Source organism: Anabrus simplex, chromosome 5, assembly GCF_040414725.1.
Source record: "Anabrus simplex isolate iqAnaSimp1 chromosome 5, ASM4041472v1, whole genome shotgun sequence".
Lineage (NCBI taxonomy): Eukaryota > Metazoa > Arthropoda > Insecta > Orthoptera > Tettigoniidae > Anabrus > Anabrus simplex.
The window spans coordinates 50,172,219-50,185,994 of NC_090269.1; the positions used below are offsets into that span (position 1 = coordinate 50,172,219).

A 13,776-nucleotide genomic window follows, 5' to 3' on the forward strand; every position below is an offset into this window, starting at 1 on the left:
AGTCAGTTGGTCAGCCCTTGGTCACATAGTGGTTTCTTTCACTCTAACATCACCAGCCTCTGAATGATCAACACACATTCCATTCTGAATTTGTCCTCTTGTTTTTGCATTTGTAGCATTCGCTTCTCTGAAATACATCTTGTTCTTTTGGTAGAGGCATGATTTTTTTGCATTAATTTATGTATGATTTTGTGGAAAGGAAATATTTGTGTGATTTGTGAATTATTTATGCTGAAGATAGACATATAAAAAGAAATAATATTGATAATCCTTCAATGTTCCTCAGGTATTCTTGATTAGGGAACATTACACCTTCATCAGGCTACTTACTACCACGCTATCTTTTAAGTGGGCTATGTAGTGAATGTGAAGCAAGTCAGAGAAAAACCCTATATTGCCATACAAACAGGTATTTCTATCAAACTGAGAAATCCTTATTCTGTCTTCTCTTTCCCTTCATACAGGTGATACTGGAATACAATTTCAAGGTTGTTATTTTCCATAAATTTTGCTGCAGTTTTGCACATATCACAAAATAAGTACATTTTGCTTTAAACTGGCTTTATTGCTTTAATTCGCTGTGATTCACTGAAATAAAATCACTGTTTTCTTAACTGGAATCATATGATGTTAAGATGTCTCAAATTGCTTCAAAATATTTTTTGTTGCGTTTATTGTTAATGCAAAAAATCATCCTCTATCATCAGCAATAAACAAACGTTAGTGCCATTTCGCCCAAGTACAATCGTATTTTGAATAAGTAATACAATAGTGATGCAAAATGCAAACTCGTGTCCTCATCCCGAGGTGGTGCAGCTCTTTTCAGGCACACCCTCAATGGAGGTGAACTGCATGTACCATTTTAACCACATATCAGCCTTCCTGCCATTCTTAAATTTCTGGCAGTACCTGGAATTGAACCTAGGCCCTCGAGGACAGCAGCTAATAACACTAACCATTACGCTACAGAGGCGGACTACAATAGTGATCTAATATTATATTCAGCTAAGGAGTCGCATTCAGTTCAAAAACGTTAGATAAATATAGAATTTTACTTTTGTACAATTTGAAAAAATGCATTTTTCTAACATTTTCTCTTACACTGTACAAATAATGTTAACACCAGAACTAATTCAGGATTTTAAGTAGCTCACCTGTTCCAATAAAGAGTACATCATAAGGTTTTCCTCCAGGTGTTTTAATTTGAGGGTCCACAGCTATCTGGGTAAATCTGTAACTGTGAAAAGAATATTACATTATCTGTTAACCACTGTTAAAATAATATTATATTATTTGTTAATCATCATTATTCACTCTCTTGAACACCCAGATTCATCATAATTATATCCGACTATCAAACATAATGCAAACATTGACATTATCATTTTCTATTAGGTTATCCCCGAGTTAGTTTGAGATTCTGTTAGGACTTGGTACAGGTTACTATATCTTATACTTACTGAAAACTGGTACGGATAACAACAGGTTGTCCAAAGAAGGAAGGGACAGACTCATCCATTAGCGAATGAGTCTTGATGAAGTTAAGTGTCAGGTCTGGTAGTGTCCGTGAATCATTGACGCATTGACCAGGCCGAGGATCAGGAACCTGTCAAATTATACACCAAAAAACTTCAGTTTTCATTTCTAGAGTAGCCTCATATTAGCTACCCAAAATACTACTATTATCAGACTGGGAAGGAGATGTGGAAAATATTTTCAGTGACAGAACATGATGGAAAAGGTTCAATACTGCCTTTTGTTCCTCAAAGTGTAATAGGAATAAAGTCAGGAGAGTCTACACATTACACTTAAAAAGACAATTTAAAATTTTTGTTTTAGTGGCCATTAGAAGTACAATATAGATTGACTCTTACCTTTACACTTTGTACAGGCAACCAATTGGAATTAAGTTGCGCCTGTTCCTTGAAGTTCCCTTCAAAAGTGTCTGTAATATCTTGAAGAGAAAAGGCACACACAGCAGATCCACTAATACTATTGGGAGGGGTTGTGAAGACACCATATATGAGTTGGGCTGTAATCGAGCCATAGGTTCCTTCGATCAGCTCAGTGGTGGATTCTGGAATTAGAGCAATTTTATGAGCCTTCAAATCACAAAACTTGTACAGAGATGTAAATAAAAATTTTAGGATAAGGGTAAAGAAAGGGAAAAGTTGACAGACTGGTAACATGATATAGATGTTGATTCCCATAGGGAACCTGAAATATTTGTCCTGAGTAAGTAAATTTATAATAAATCATATAAATTCAGAACATACATACATCATCATTATAGACCATTATGCCTTTCAGTGTTCAGTCTGCAAGTCTCTGTGAATTTACTAAACGTCGCCACAATCTTCTATCTGCAACTAGTGCTGTTGCCTCATTTAGTTCTATACCTCTTATCTTTAAATCATTAGAAACTGAATATAACCACCATCGTCTTGGTCTCCCTCTACCTCTCTTGGCCTCCATAACAGAGTCCATTATTCTCTTAGGTAACCTATTCTCCACCATTCGCCTCACATGACCCCACCACCGAAGCCGGTTTATGCATACAGCTTCATCCATTGAGTTCATTCCTAACTTAGCCTTTATCTCCTCATTCCGAGTATCCTCCTGCCACTGTTCCTACCTGTTTGTACCAGCAATCATTCTTGCTACTTTCATGTCTGTTACTTCTAACTTATGAATAAGATATCCTGAGTCCACCCAGCTTTTGCTCCCTTAAAACAAAGTTGGTCTGAAAAATATAAATATAAATTTATAATATCTATATCATCTGATGACCAGGCAGGCATCAATTTTTGAAAATGAGACAAAGTCTCCCATAGGGCATAGGCACTGCTGGTAGCCTATGCAGTGGCCTCCACGGTATGCACTAGCCATGCGTCTTGGTAGGGGTGTACTATTTACCAACTGATGAGCTCAATTTAGCACACTGGGGTGAAATGCTGGCAACCAGGAATGAGTTAGTTGGAAATTTTATAATGTCCAGTAACGGACCAACTATATTGGTGTAACAGATGCACGATAGCCATATGACAGTAATTGTGGTGTAAAGGAGAAATTGGTAAATATAAATAAATAAATAAATAAATAAATAAATAAATAAATAAATAAATAAATAAATAAATAAATAAATAAATAAATAAATAAATAAATAAATATGAATGTTTTGGTTCCCTTTTTTTATATAGGAAAATAGAGTGATAACTCTGCCTCAGGGCTATGATACCAAATGTATACCAGGTGAATGTATAAGGGCATAAGTCTTTTCCGGTTTCATTATGGTGATTTCAATGTGAAAGGTAGTGCGTGCTTTGGTAGACCACAAAAGTGTGAAGACGAGCAAATGCAGGCGTTACTGGATGATGAAAAGGCATATGGCTTTTAGTGCCGGGATATCCCAGGATGGGTTCAGCTCGCCAGGTGCAGGTCTTTCTATTTGACTCCTGTAGGCGACCTGCGCGTCGTGATGAGGGTGAAATGATGATGAAGACAACACATACACCCAGCATCCGTGCCATTGGAATTAACCAATTAAGGTTAAAATCCCCGACCCGGCCAGGAATCGAACCCAGGACCCTCTGAACCGAAGGCCAGTACACTGACCGTTCAGCCAACGAGTCGGACGACCGAAATGAAACTCAACAGCAATTGGCACAAGCATTAAACGTGTCACAAGAAACAATCAGCAGACGTTTAAGAGCAATAGGGAGGATCAATAAACTCAGTAAATGCGTCCCACACGATCTGAATGAACGGCAAATGGAAAATCGCAAAATCACTTGAGAAATGCTGCTTCAACGCTACGAAAGAAAATCATTTCTGTACCGAATTGTGACGGATGACGAAAGATGGATTTATTTTGAAAACCTGAAGCGGAGAAAATCGTGGCTGTCACTTGGTGAACCGGGCGAGTTGGCCGTGCGCGTAGAGGCGTGCGGCTGTGAGCTTGCATCCGGGAGATAGTAGGTTCGAATCCCACTATCGGCAGCCCTGAAAATGGTTTTCCGTGGTTTCCCATTTTCACACCAGGCAAATGCTGGGGCTGTACCTTAATTAAGGCCACGGCCGCTTCCTTCCAACTCCTAGGCCTTTCCTATCCCATCGTCGCCATAAGACCTATCTGTGTCGGAGCGACGTAAAGCCCCTAGCAAAAAAAAAAAAAAGTCACTTGGTGAAGCAAGAAGACCACACTTTGTGTCTGGTGGGACCAGAGCGGCATTGTGTATAACGAACTCTTGAAGCGCGGCGAAATCGTTAATGTACAACCCTATCGCCAACAAATGATTAATTTAAATCACGCGTTGATCGAAAGATGACCGGAATGGGCCAGAAGACATGGCAAAGTGATTTTGTTACACGACAATGCGCCGTATCACACGGCAAAAACAGTGAAATACATCTTGAAATCGTTTGGATGGGACATTCTTCCTCACCCACCATACTCCCCGACCTGGCGCCATCTGAGTATCAAATCTTTACATCAATGGTGCACGCGTTCGCAGAGCAGCACTTCAGAAATTTCGAGGAAGTTGGAAAATGGTCGACGAATGGTTTGCCTCAAATACAAGTAGTTTTTCTGGCATGGTATTCATAACTTACCTGAAAGATGGGCGAAGTGTTTAGAAGCAGATGCCCAGTATTTTGAAAAAAACAAAAAATGAATTTCCCTTGAAAATTACGAGTTTTCTTTACCAGAAAAACCAGAAAAATCTTATGCATACACCTAGTAAAGTTTTAACGTACCTACTGTAGTTCTGTCAGTTTTCATTCCTCCCTGAAGGGGGAGGCGGGCCTCTTAGACGGTAACGCCGTCTCTCAGGCCGGGAGATTTGTTACGTTGAAGGAGATGCTCGGAGAAGGTGAGGGGATTGGCGGCCGTGGCCTGTACTAGGAACTGTCCCGGCATTCGCCTTGTGCAGGAGAATGGAAAACCACAGAAAACTATTCTCAGGACAGCCGACGGTTGGGGCCAGCCTGTCCCGTCTCCCGAATGCTAGAGCGTAGAGCAACGGCAGAGCCACGGCCACCCCTCCTCTGCTCGGTTGGCCGGTCAGACTGCAGAGCTGCTGGACCACGGACCAGTCGTAGCCACTTGTGGGCCAAGACCCACTCTGCATGATTTAATGTGTCTGCTGTATTATCGCTAATCACTTTTTGACACCATAATGCTAGTAGTACTCTAATACTTGCTACCTAATCGTATAATGCTAAAGTCATCTTTTCGTTTTTTAGATCATGTTTTGCTAGTTTTTAGGACATATTTGCTTGCATATTTTGTACTTCTTTTGGTCACAAAATTCCGAGCCCTATTTATCACTTTAAATGGTATTTATATATGAACGAAAACCAGAACTTGTTTTCCAGTCATTGATCGGTTCAGGGACGGATAGCCGGTATTCTTGACTAGCAATGAGTGACTTTTCCACTATCGAAATTTAGATATTCTGTTGTGTTTTAATAATATTAAGGCTCTTGGTTTAAAGGGGATTCTTGACTTGAAGGGCATCAGAGGTTTTCTAGAGTCTCAGTATTTGATCCACCTGTAGGTGGGGCGGTAGAATAACATCCACGGTAACCCTTGCCTGTCGTAAGAGACGACTAAATGGGACCCCAGTGACTCTCAACTTAGGAGCGTGGGTTGACGACCACGGGGCCCTTAGCTGCGTCCTGGTATTGCTTCCACTTACTTGTGCCAGGCTCCTCACTTTCATCTTCCTTGTTCTTTTCTGACCTCGACGCTATTATATTTCCGAGGGAGAGGGAGTCTTTCATTTTCACGCCCTTCGTGGCCCTTGTCTTCCTTTAGATGATACCTTAATTTTTCGAAGTGTCGGATCCCTTCCATTTTTTTTCTCTGGTTAGTGTTATATAGAGGATGGTTGCCTAGTTGTACTTTCTCACCACCACCACCACCACCACCACCACCACCACCACCACACTCAGTACTTGAACACATTCTCAATAGATTCCTTGTCAGCTGGATAGAAATCCGTTGCTGCTAACCATATTCACCATATATTTATGCCTGGCGATGCTGATCAACTGAATATTTATTGGTATATGATAATTTTAAAACCATAAAATATGCGCAACTTAACATGTGCAATAAAAAGTTGAAATATATAAAAGATCAGCCACTTTTTCAAAATTATGTAAAAATATTTATTACGATCAAAACTAACTAAAACTATAGACATATTTATATATTTATATTTATTTATATATTCATATATATTTATATTTATTTATATATTCATATATATTTATATTTATATAAATGATTCAAAAAGATTTAAAATTTTCGCAACATCTGTTATAACAATAAATATGCCATTACGGTAGAATCCTGCTAATCTGAACTAATTAGAACCGGGAATATTCGGACTGGCAAATTTTCTGTAACGAAACACGAAAAAGTGACTTTGTATAGAGAATAATATCTGTAGAATGTTGTGTTTTATTAATTTCTTTGTAACCAAATACTATGAAACTTTATTAACTTTGTTACATTTTACTTTGATTTCTACCTGAAAGGAGCCTCAGTGGCTCAGACGGCAGCGCGTCGGCCTCTCACTGCTGGATATCGTGGTTCAAATCCCGGTCACTCCATGTGAGATTTGTGCTGGACAAAGCGGAGGCGGGACAGGTTTTTCCCCGGGCATTCCGGTTTTCCCTGTCATCTTTCATTCCAGCAACACTCTCCATTCCCATTTCACGTAACATCTATCAGTCATTAATAAATCACTTTGGGAGAGGCGACCCCATCGTACTAACAGCCTATATCTGCTTCATTCATTCCATCCCTGACCCGGTCAATGACTGGAAAACAGGTTGTAGGTTTTCATTTTCATTTTTCTACCTGAAAATACTATGACAATACAGAGAGCAATAAGTTTTAAATGTATTTCATCCACGAATGAGACAAATACAAATAATTTTTGTTCAGAAATGCATTTTTCATTTCATTACAACTTCGGTGCTTTAAACTGTAAATCGGGAGATAGTGGGTTCGAGCCCCACTGTTGGCAGCCCTGAAGATGGTTTTCCGTGGTTTCCCATTTTCACACCAGGCAAATGCCGGGGCTGTACCTTAATTAAGGCCACGGTCGCTTCCTTCCACTTCCTATTCCTTTCGTATCCCATCGTCGACATAAGACCTATCTGTGTCGGTGCGACGTAAAGCAAATAGCAAAAATAAATAAATAAATAAATAAATAAATAAATAAATAAATAAATAAATAAATAAATAAATAAATAAATAAATAAACCGTTAATTTCGATTATGTGATTTTCTGGATTATCGGGGACTCTACTGTAAGTATTAATCCTGGTCTCGATCATGACCATTCAAATGACTGACATTCTTCATTTGCAGTAAGTAATTGAACTTAAAAGATATTGCTTTAACTGAACTAACTGTAATCTTATAGCAGTAGAGCATACTTACGGATCTCATTGAAGTAAAATGGGAAGTCACCATGCACAGAACAATTTAGACGAGACTTGAGGAATGATGTCCATCTATTACGAAAGCGATGTGGACCTCCTCGATCATATTTGCACACTCGAGCAACTCTGGAGTACACAGCCTGCAACAATTAAGAGAATAAAATATTAATCACCCTTGTGATAACCATAAGAGGAGTATTAACAGGCTGATGATCAGGCCTTTAAATTTTGTTACTGGCTATTGTTATCTGTTTATATTAAATCTCACGTTAACGCACTCAAGACGTTACAAATCAATTTGTTTCTTTTTGTATTTATATTTTGTTCCCTTTGTTTATAACTACTGTATGGTATTAATTTATAAATTTGTTGTAATATTCTGGATCCTTGTAGTCACCTATACTCGCAACCTAGTAAACAAATGCAATTCCTTCAACGGCCATTAAAAAGCTGTTTCACAATAAAAGGCTACAAAATATAAATTTAATTACAATTTTGGGATATGTGAACAAAAATATTGATAAATGTTATTAATTTTAAAATTGTATGCTTCAGTAGTAAAGCTGGGGTTAAATGCCAGATACCCCTCCTGCCACCTCCGGTGATTTTCATCCCGAATACTCAGATTATTATTAATTTAGTCCGGCTCCATGGCTAAATGGTTAGCGTGCTGGCCTTTTGTCACAGGTGTCCCGGGTTCGATTCCCGGCAGGGTCGGGAATTTTAACCATTATTGGTTAATTTCGCTGGCACGGGGCTGTGTGTATGTGTCGTATTCATCATCATTTCATCCTTATCACGACGCGCAGGTCGCCTACGGGAGTCAAATCAAAAGACCTGCCCCTGGCGAGCCAAACTTGTCCTTGGGCACTCCCGGCACTAACAGTCATACGCCATTTCATTTCAGTATTAATTTATTATTATGCTAGTGGTTTAACGTCACTCTAACACAACGAAGATTTTCGGTGTTGGAAGTGTAGGAAAGGTCTAGGGTTGGGAAGGTAGCAGCCGTGACCTTAAATAAGGTACATTTGCCTGGTGTGAAAATGGGAAACCATGGAATACCATCTTCAGGGCTGCCGATGGTGTGATTCGAACCCACCATCTCCCGAATACAAGCTCACAGCTACGCAACCCTAACCGCAAGGCCATCTCGCTCGGTATTATTATCATTATCATTATCATTAATATTATTAATAAAATATGTTTTTGAGCTATGAGTCTATCTGGAATTAGCGCGAGAAATTCAGCGTCGACAAAAAACCGACATCAGTGTACGTCATATGGATAGGAGAACGATGCCAGTTTGGTGGACGGAAAGGCACGTTTTTGGAAGATGTTAATGCTGGACGTATTAGACCTATAAAAATAGGCTGTAAACAAGGCAATCGAGAATAATTTTAACGGAAAAACATTAATTAACATTCTGAACACTACGGAAGGAAGGGAAATTAATGAACGAATGAATTTTCTTCTTCCTAGCGTTTTTCCGCTGGTGCAGGGTACGCTGGAATGAATGAATGAATGAATGAATTAATTTCGATTTATCTGAAATCTTTGTCTCCCCTGTGAGTGGAGTGAAAGGACGAATACATTATGTGTACCCCCTCCCCCGCCAGCATGTCATAAGAGGGGAACAATCCTCTATTAACATTAATCAAAGGAAAAAGGTTGAAGCGATCCAGCACGTCGAAAAATGGAGGTATCGGGCAAAGAAAGACAAGGGCCGCAAAGGGCGTGAAAATGAAAGCTTCCATACGCCTCGAATGCTCTAATACCTCTGGGGTCGGAAAAGAACAAGAGTTGACCAAGGGGGGTCGGAAAAGATAGAAGAAAGTGAGGAACCTGGCACAAGTAAGTGGAAACTATACCAGGATTCATCTAAGGGCGCCCTGGCCATCAAACCACGCTCCTAAGTTAAGAACCCCAGGACCCCTTTTAGACGCCTCTTACGACAGACAGCGGATACCATGGATGTTATTCTACCGCCCCCACTTTCAGGGGGACCCCATCCTAGGCACCCCACTTCTGGATACTAGCATTGGAGTCATTTAGCAAGATTCTATGATTAATAAGGCAAATGTGAAATCATTTATGATTAGAGAACCATTTTACTGTCTGCTATTTTTGATGGCAGGATTAATATCGCTTGTCTTTCTTCAAGATGCAGCACTTACACAAGTTATGTTTTCAATCTAAGTTGCTCATCTACCACCATCATGCTGGAAGCAATAAGCAAACTAGCGTCAAGCCATGTTAACTTGTTACTACATGCATTAAGAACTGAGAGTTAAACTGTAATGAAATGCAGCGGTCAGCTGAGGTTGTAAAGAGATGCAAATTGCTAATGAGAGAGGGCTGATGTGAATTTGACATGGCACTGCAGCTGTGGCCAGCACAAGAATTGGGAACATGCATAATTTTCAAAAATATTTTTTTTGAAAAGTACACCAATGAAATAGTACGTAAACGTATTACATTGTGGTATGTTGCCTTGTTTTCTACCATTAAAAAAATGTTTAATAGTGCCTTTCCGCAAGGCGAGTGAAACGGCCTCTGACGTAAGCGGCGCGCTGTGACGTCACGATCCAGTACCGCATGGACCTCTACCAGCCGTTGTGCATCAGCCGTTGCTAAAAGCCGATTGTTTATTATTCATGATCGCGAATAACTTCAAAATGACAGAAGGAAGGTTCAAAACAGCACAATCAGACAATCTATCATGTGTAGATGTCATCATTCTTGAAAAATAGTGACTTTTGTGGCCGCAGAATTTCGCGGATAACAAGCAAGTTTGTAAGCGGCGTCTTTTATATACGTGCAATGTACTGTAACCCATAGTATTAGGATAACAACGAACCTGGATAGATATCACATCACTTTCAACATTTCCTTCTAGACTGATTCCCCTATTAAAGAATAACATTACATTTTCGGGCTTTCAGCGTTAGTAAAGTAAGAAATCGGATTTCAGCACTAACATAAACATATAGGAAGCATTATAGTACTAGTCCGCTTCTGTGGTGTAGTGGTTAATGTGTGCCACTCCCGGAGGCCCGGTTTCGATTCCCGGCTCTGCCATGAAAGTTGAAAACAAATAGTACGAGGACTGGAACGGGGTCTACTCAGCCTCGGGAGGTCAACTGAGTAGAAGGGTTTCGAATCCCACCTCAGCCATCCTCGAAGTGGTTTTTCGTATTTTCCTACTTCTCCTCCAGGCACCTAAGGCCACGGTCGTTTCCTTCCCTCTTCCTTGTCTATCCCTTTCGATCCTCCCATCCTCCAATAAGGCCCCTGTTGAGCATAACAGGTGAGGCCGCCTGGGCGAGGTAATGGCCCTCCTCACCAGTTTCATCACCATACTCGAAGTCTCACGTTCCAGGACACTGCCCTTGAAGTGGTAGAGGTGAAATCCCTCACTGGGTCCGAGAGAAAACCAACCCTGAAGGATAAACTGATTAAGAAAGAAAGAAATAAGAAAAGAAAGAAAGATCATAGTACTATAGGGCTATAATCTATCATTCCCAAAAAAAAAAAATATATATATATATATTTATGGTTAGGACAACTGGCCTACCCACTTCCGGGGCCCATGAAAGAGAATTAAATATCTTTGTGGAGGGAAAAAGTTAAACATGATAAAGATAAATATGACTTCATCTAGTTTTCACAAGTCGGGCTGAGTGGTTCAGACTGTTGATGTGCTGGCCTTCTGACCCCAACTTGGCAGGTTCGATCCTGGTTCAGTCCGGTGGTAGTTGAAGGTGCTCAAATACGTCAGCCTCGTGTCGGTAGATTTACTGGCACGTAAAAGAACTCCTGCAGGACTAAATTCCTGCACATCGGCGTCTCCGAAAATCGTAGAAGTAGTTAGCGGGGCGTGAAGCCAATAACATTAATTAGACTACATTTGGCTTTTAACAAGCTGAGCATATCAGGAAAGAAAAGTGTCCTGGTGACATTTTAGTCGCTCAATACAGGAATGTCTTTGGGTGCTGTGACTTTTACATTTTTTTTTTTCTTGCTGTTTGCTTTACGTCACACCGTCACATATAGGTCTTATGGCGACGATGGGACAGGAAAGGCCTAGGAATGGGAACAAAGCGGCCGTGGCCTTAGGTACAGCCTCAGCATTTGCCTGGTGTGAAAATGGGAAACCACGCAAAACCATCTTCAGGGCTGCCGGCAGTGGGGTTCAAAACCCACTATCTCCCGGATGCGAGCTCACAGCTGCGCGCTCCTAACCGCACGGCCAACTCGCGCGGTATTTTTACCCTTCGGTTTATTGACTTGGCTTGTATAACCTAAAACTTTGGCTAAGTAGGATAATATTTTAAACACCTACATCACTATTTTCACCTGTGTGAAATTATGTTATTTATTTCATTAATATTATGATAATTATTATAATTGAGGATTGTTAACTTATAAGACCCCAACAGACAAGCATTGGTTTTGTGTAGAGTTATACGTTTGTTAAATTCACGTTGTTTCCTTTCATGATGTACACGCCTATTCTTTGTTACATTATATAGAGAGTATTTAGATATAGCCTAAATTTCTTTACCAATTAAGCTCTTCAATAAAGACATACATAACTGTCCCATGCCAAGATATATTGGTAGAATTAGAGCTGTCAAAATGGTTCATAACCCCTTTTATTTATTATCTTGACATGGATCACCCAAAACATAGGTTAGGTTTGGAGAATACTTTAATAATCAGCATTATTTAATGCACTGTTTATTACTTTCATATTCCAAGATGTAATTGAAGCATTTAAATAAAGCATCATACATTAAAATTTAAAGTTTTACCACTAGAACAGCTGACATGGAAAAGTGATTTGAAAATTCAAACAAATTCATCTTACGTTAAAATATTCAAAAAATAAAAATAAAAAATAAACTGTAGACTTTTCCTATATATCACCAGCATTTCTCCGGCTCGCCAAAATCCATTTCTTCCTAGTTTTAGCGTCTTTGGAACATTTATAAACAATTTGTTTGGTATGGTATGTGATGTGCTATTGCACATCGGAACTCTTCACCATTTATAAGTTTTCTGCCTCACTGTCTGCGCAGGATTCATTTTAAGTCTAAAATATACCACTCAGATTATTATCCAATGTATAGACCTCGAATTTAACCATACTAGACACTAACGTAAAGTAGAAATACACGAAGTGTATCCTGCTTCTCACAGTACACTATGTGTTATTTCGTCTGCTAATTCAGTCAACCTGTACCATGACGTCAGACCAATGAGATCGCGTGCTTGCGTGACGTGACATTTTCGTTGATTTTTATCACGTTTCGAGTTATTATTTGTACATTCTGATCACATTTTTGAATTCTGCATGAAATTTTGAATCAGATTAGCATATTTTTAATTAAAACCCCGGATCATGCATGTTCCCTATTGACCATGGCAATATGTAATGACAGGGACAGCAATGCCGTGGATGGTCTTCCTGTCAAAACAGATGATGAGAGATACAAGCAACTATTTAAACTGCATTTTTAGATAGATGAGAAGTTTAACCAGCATTTTACTTACAGTCAAATTTTATGTAACCTTCTGAAGAAGATTACTATAACTCAAACATTATAGCATCATATTGCAGTCCGCTTGTTTTAGCTTTTACTGTATATGTTCCCCCTTGTTCAAGCTCCTTGGTTGAATGGTCAATGTAGTGGCCTTCGGATAAGAGGGGCCTAGATTTGATACCCGACAAGGTCGGCGATTTTAGCCACGTCTGGTTAATCCTCGTAGCTAGGAGACTGGATGTTTACGTTCATATTCATTTACAAACGTCACATCATACTATCAACCACCACGCAATAGTGAATACATCATCCACATAGGCTGTAAAACTCGGCTTAATCTTCATGTACTACTGACTCCAAGTTCTTGGAGAAAAACCAAGAAGAACTTCTTATGTCCCAAAGTGAGAGAGTGCTCTAATCATAATTAACTTTCATAACACCACTATTATCCATGCTTAACACTGTTCTTTTGTAATCTTACCGCCTGAAATGTAAAATGTCCTCTTCAAGCCCTGCCTTCAAACGTACAAGAAGCACCCGACTAAGGGAAGCATCTGAAAATTTGAATGAATACATAGCTATAAATGAGACGATTATTTCTTCAAGTAATACTCTGATATTTATTTTGTCGTCTCCACGTATACAATTTTCCTGGTGAACAAATCATTTCACACTCGGTGTACTTACTTAATTGTGCATACTTCTGGTGACTAAACAACCAACTATTACGTAGAACATGCGTCCACCAAAATTATAGTTGACAGAT

General features: G+C 39.5%; 1 protein-coding gene across 1 annotated transcript in view; it reads right to left on the minus strand.

Moving 5' to 3' along the window:
- Nucleotides 1–13,776, minus strand: part of Sema1a (semaphorin 1a) — an 828,612-nt gene that overhangs the window by 59,255 nt on the left and 755,581 nt on the right. Inside the window, exons 7-10 of the mRNA XM_067146885.2 lie at nucleotides 7,460–7,601; nucleotides 1,875–2,077; nucleotides 1,461–1,606; nucleotides 1,155–1,237 (exon numbers count right to left, since the gene is read on the minus strand). Of these exons, the coding sequence (XP_067002986.1) occupies nucleotides 1,155–1,237; nucleotides 1,461–1,606; nucleotides 1,875–2,077; nucleotides 7,460–7,601 (574 nt within the window). The remainder of the gene's footprint in view (nucleotides 1–1,154; nucleotides 1,238–1,460; nucleotides 1,607–1,874; nucleotides 2,078–7,459; nucleotides 7,602–13,776) is intronic.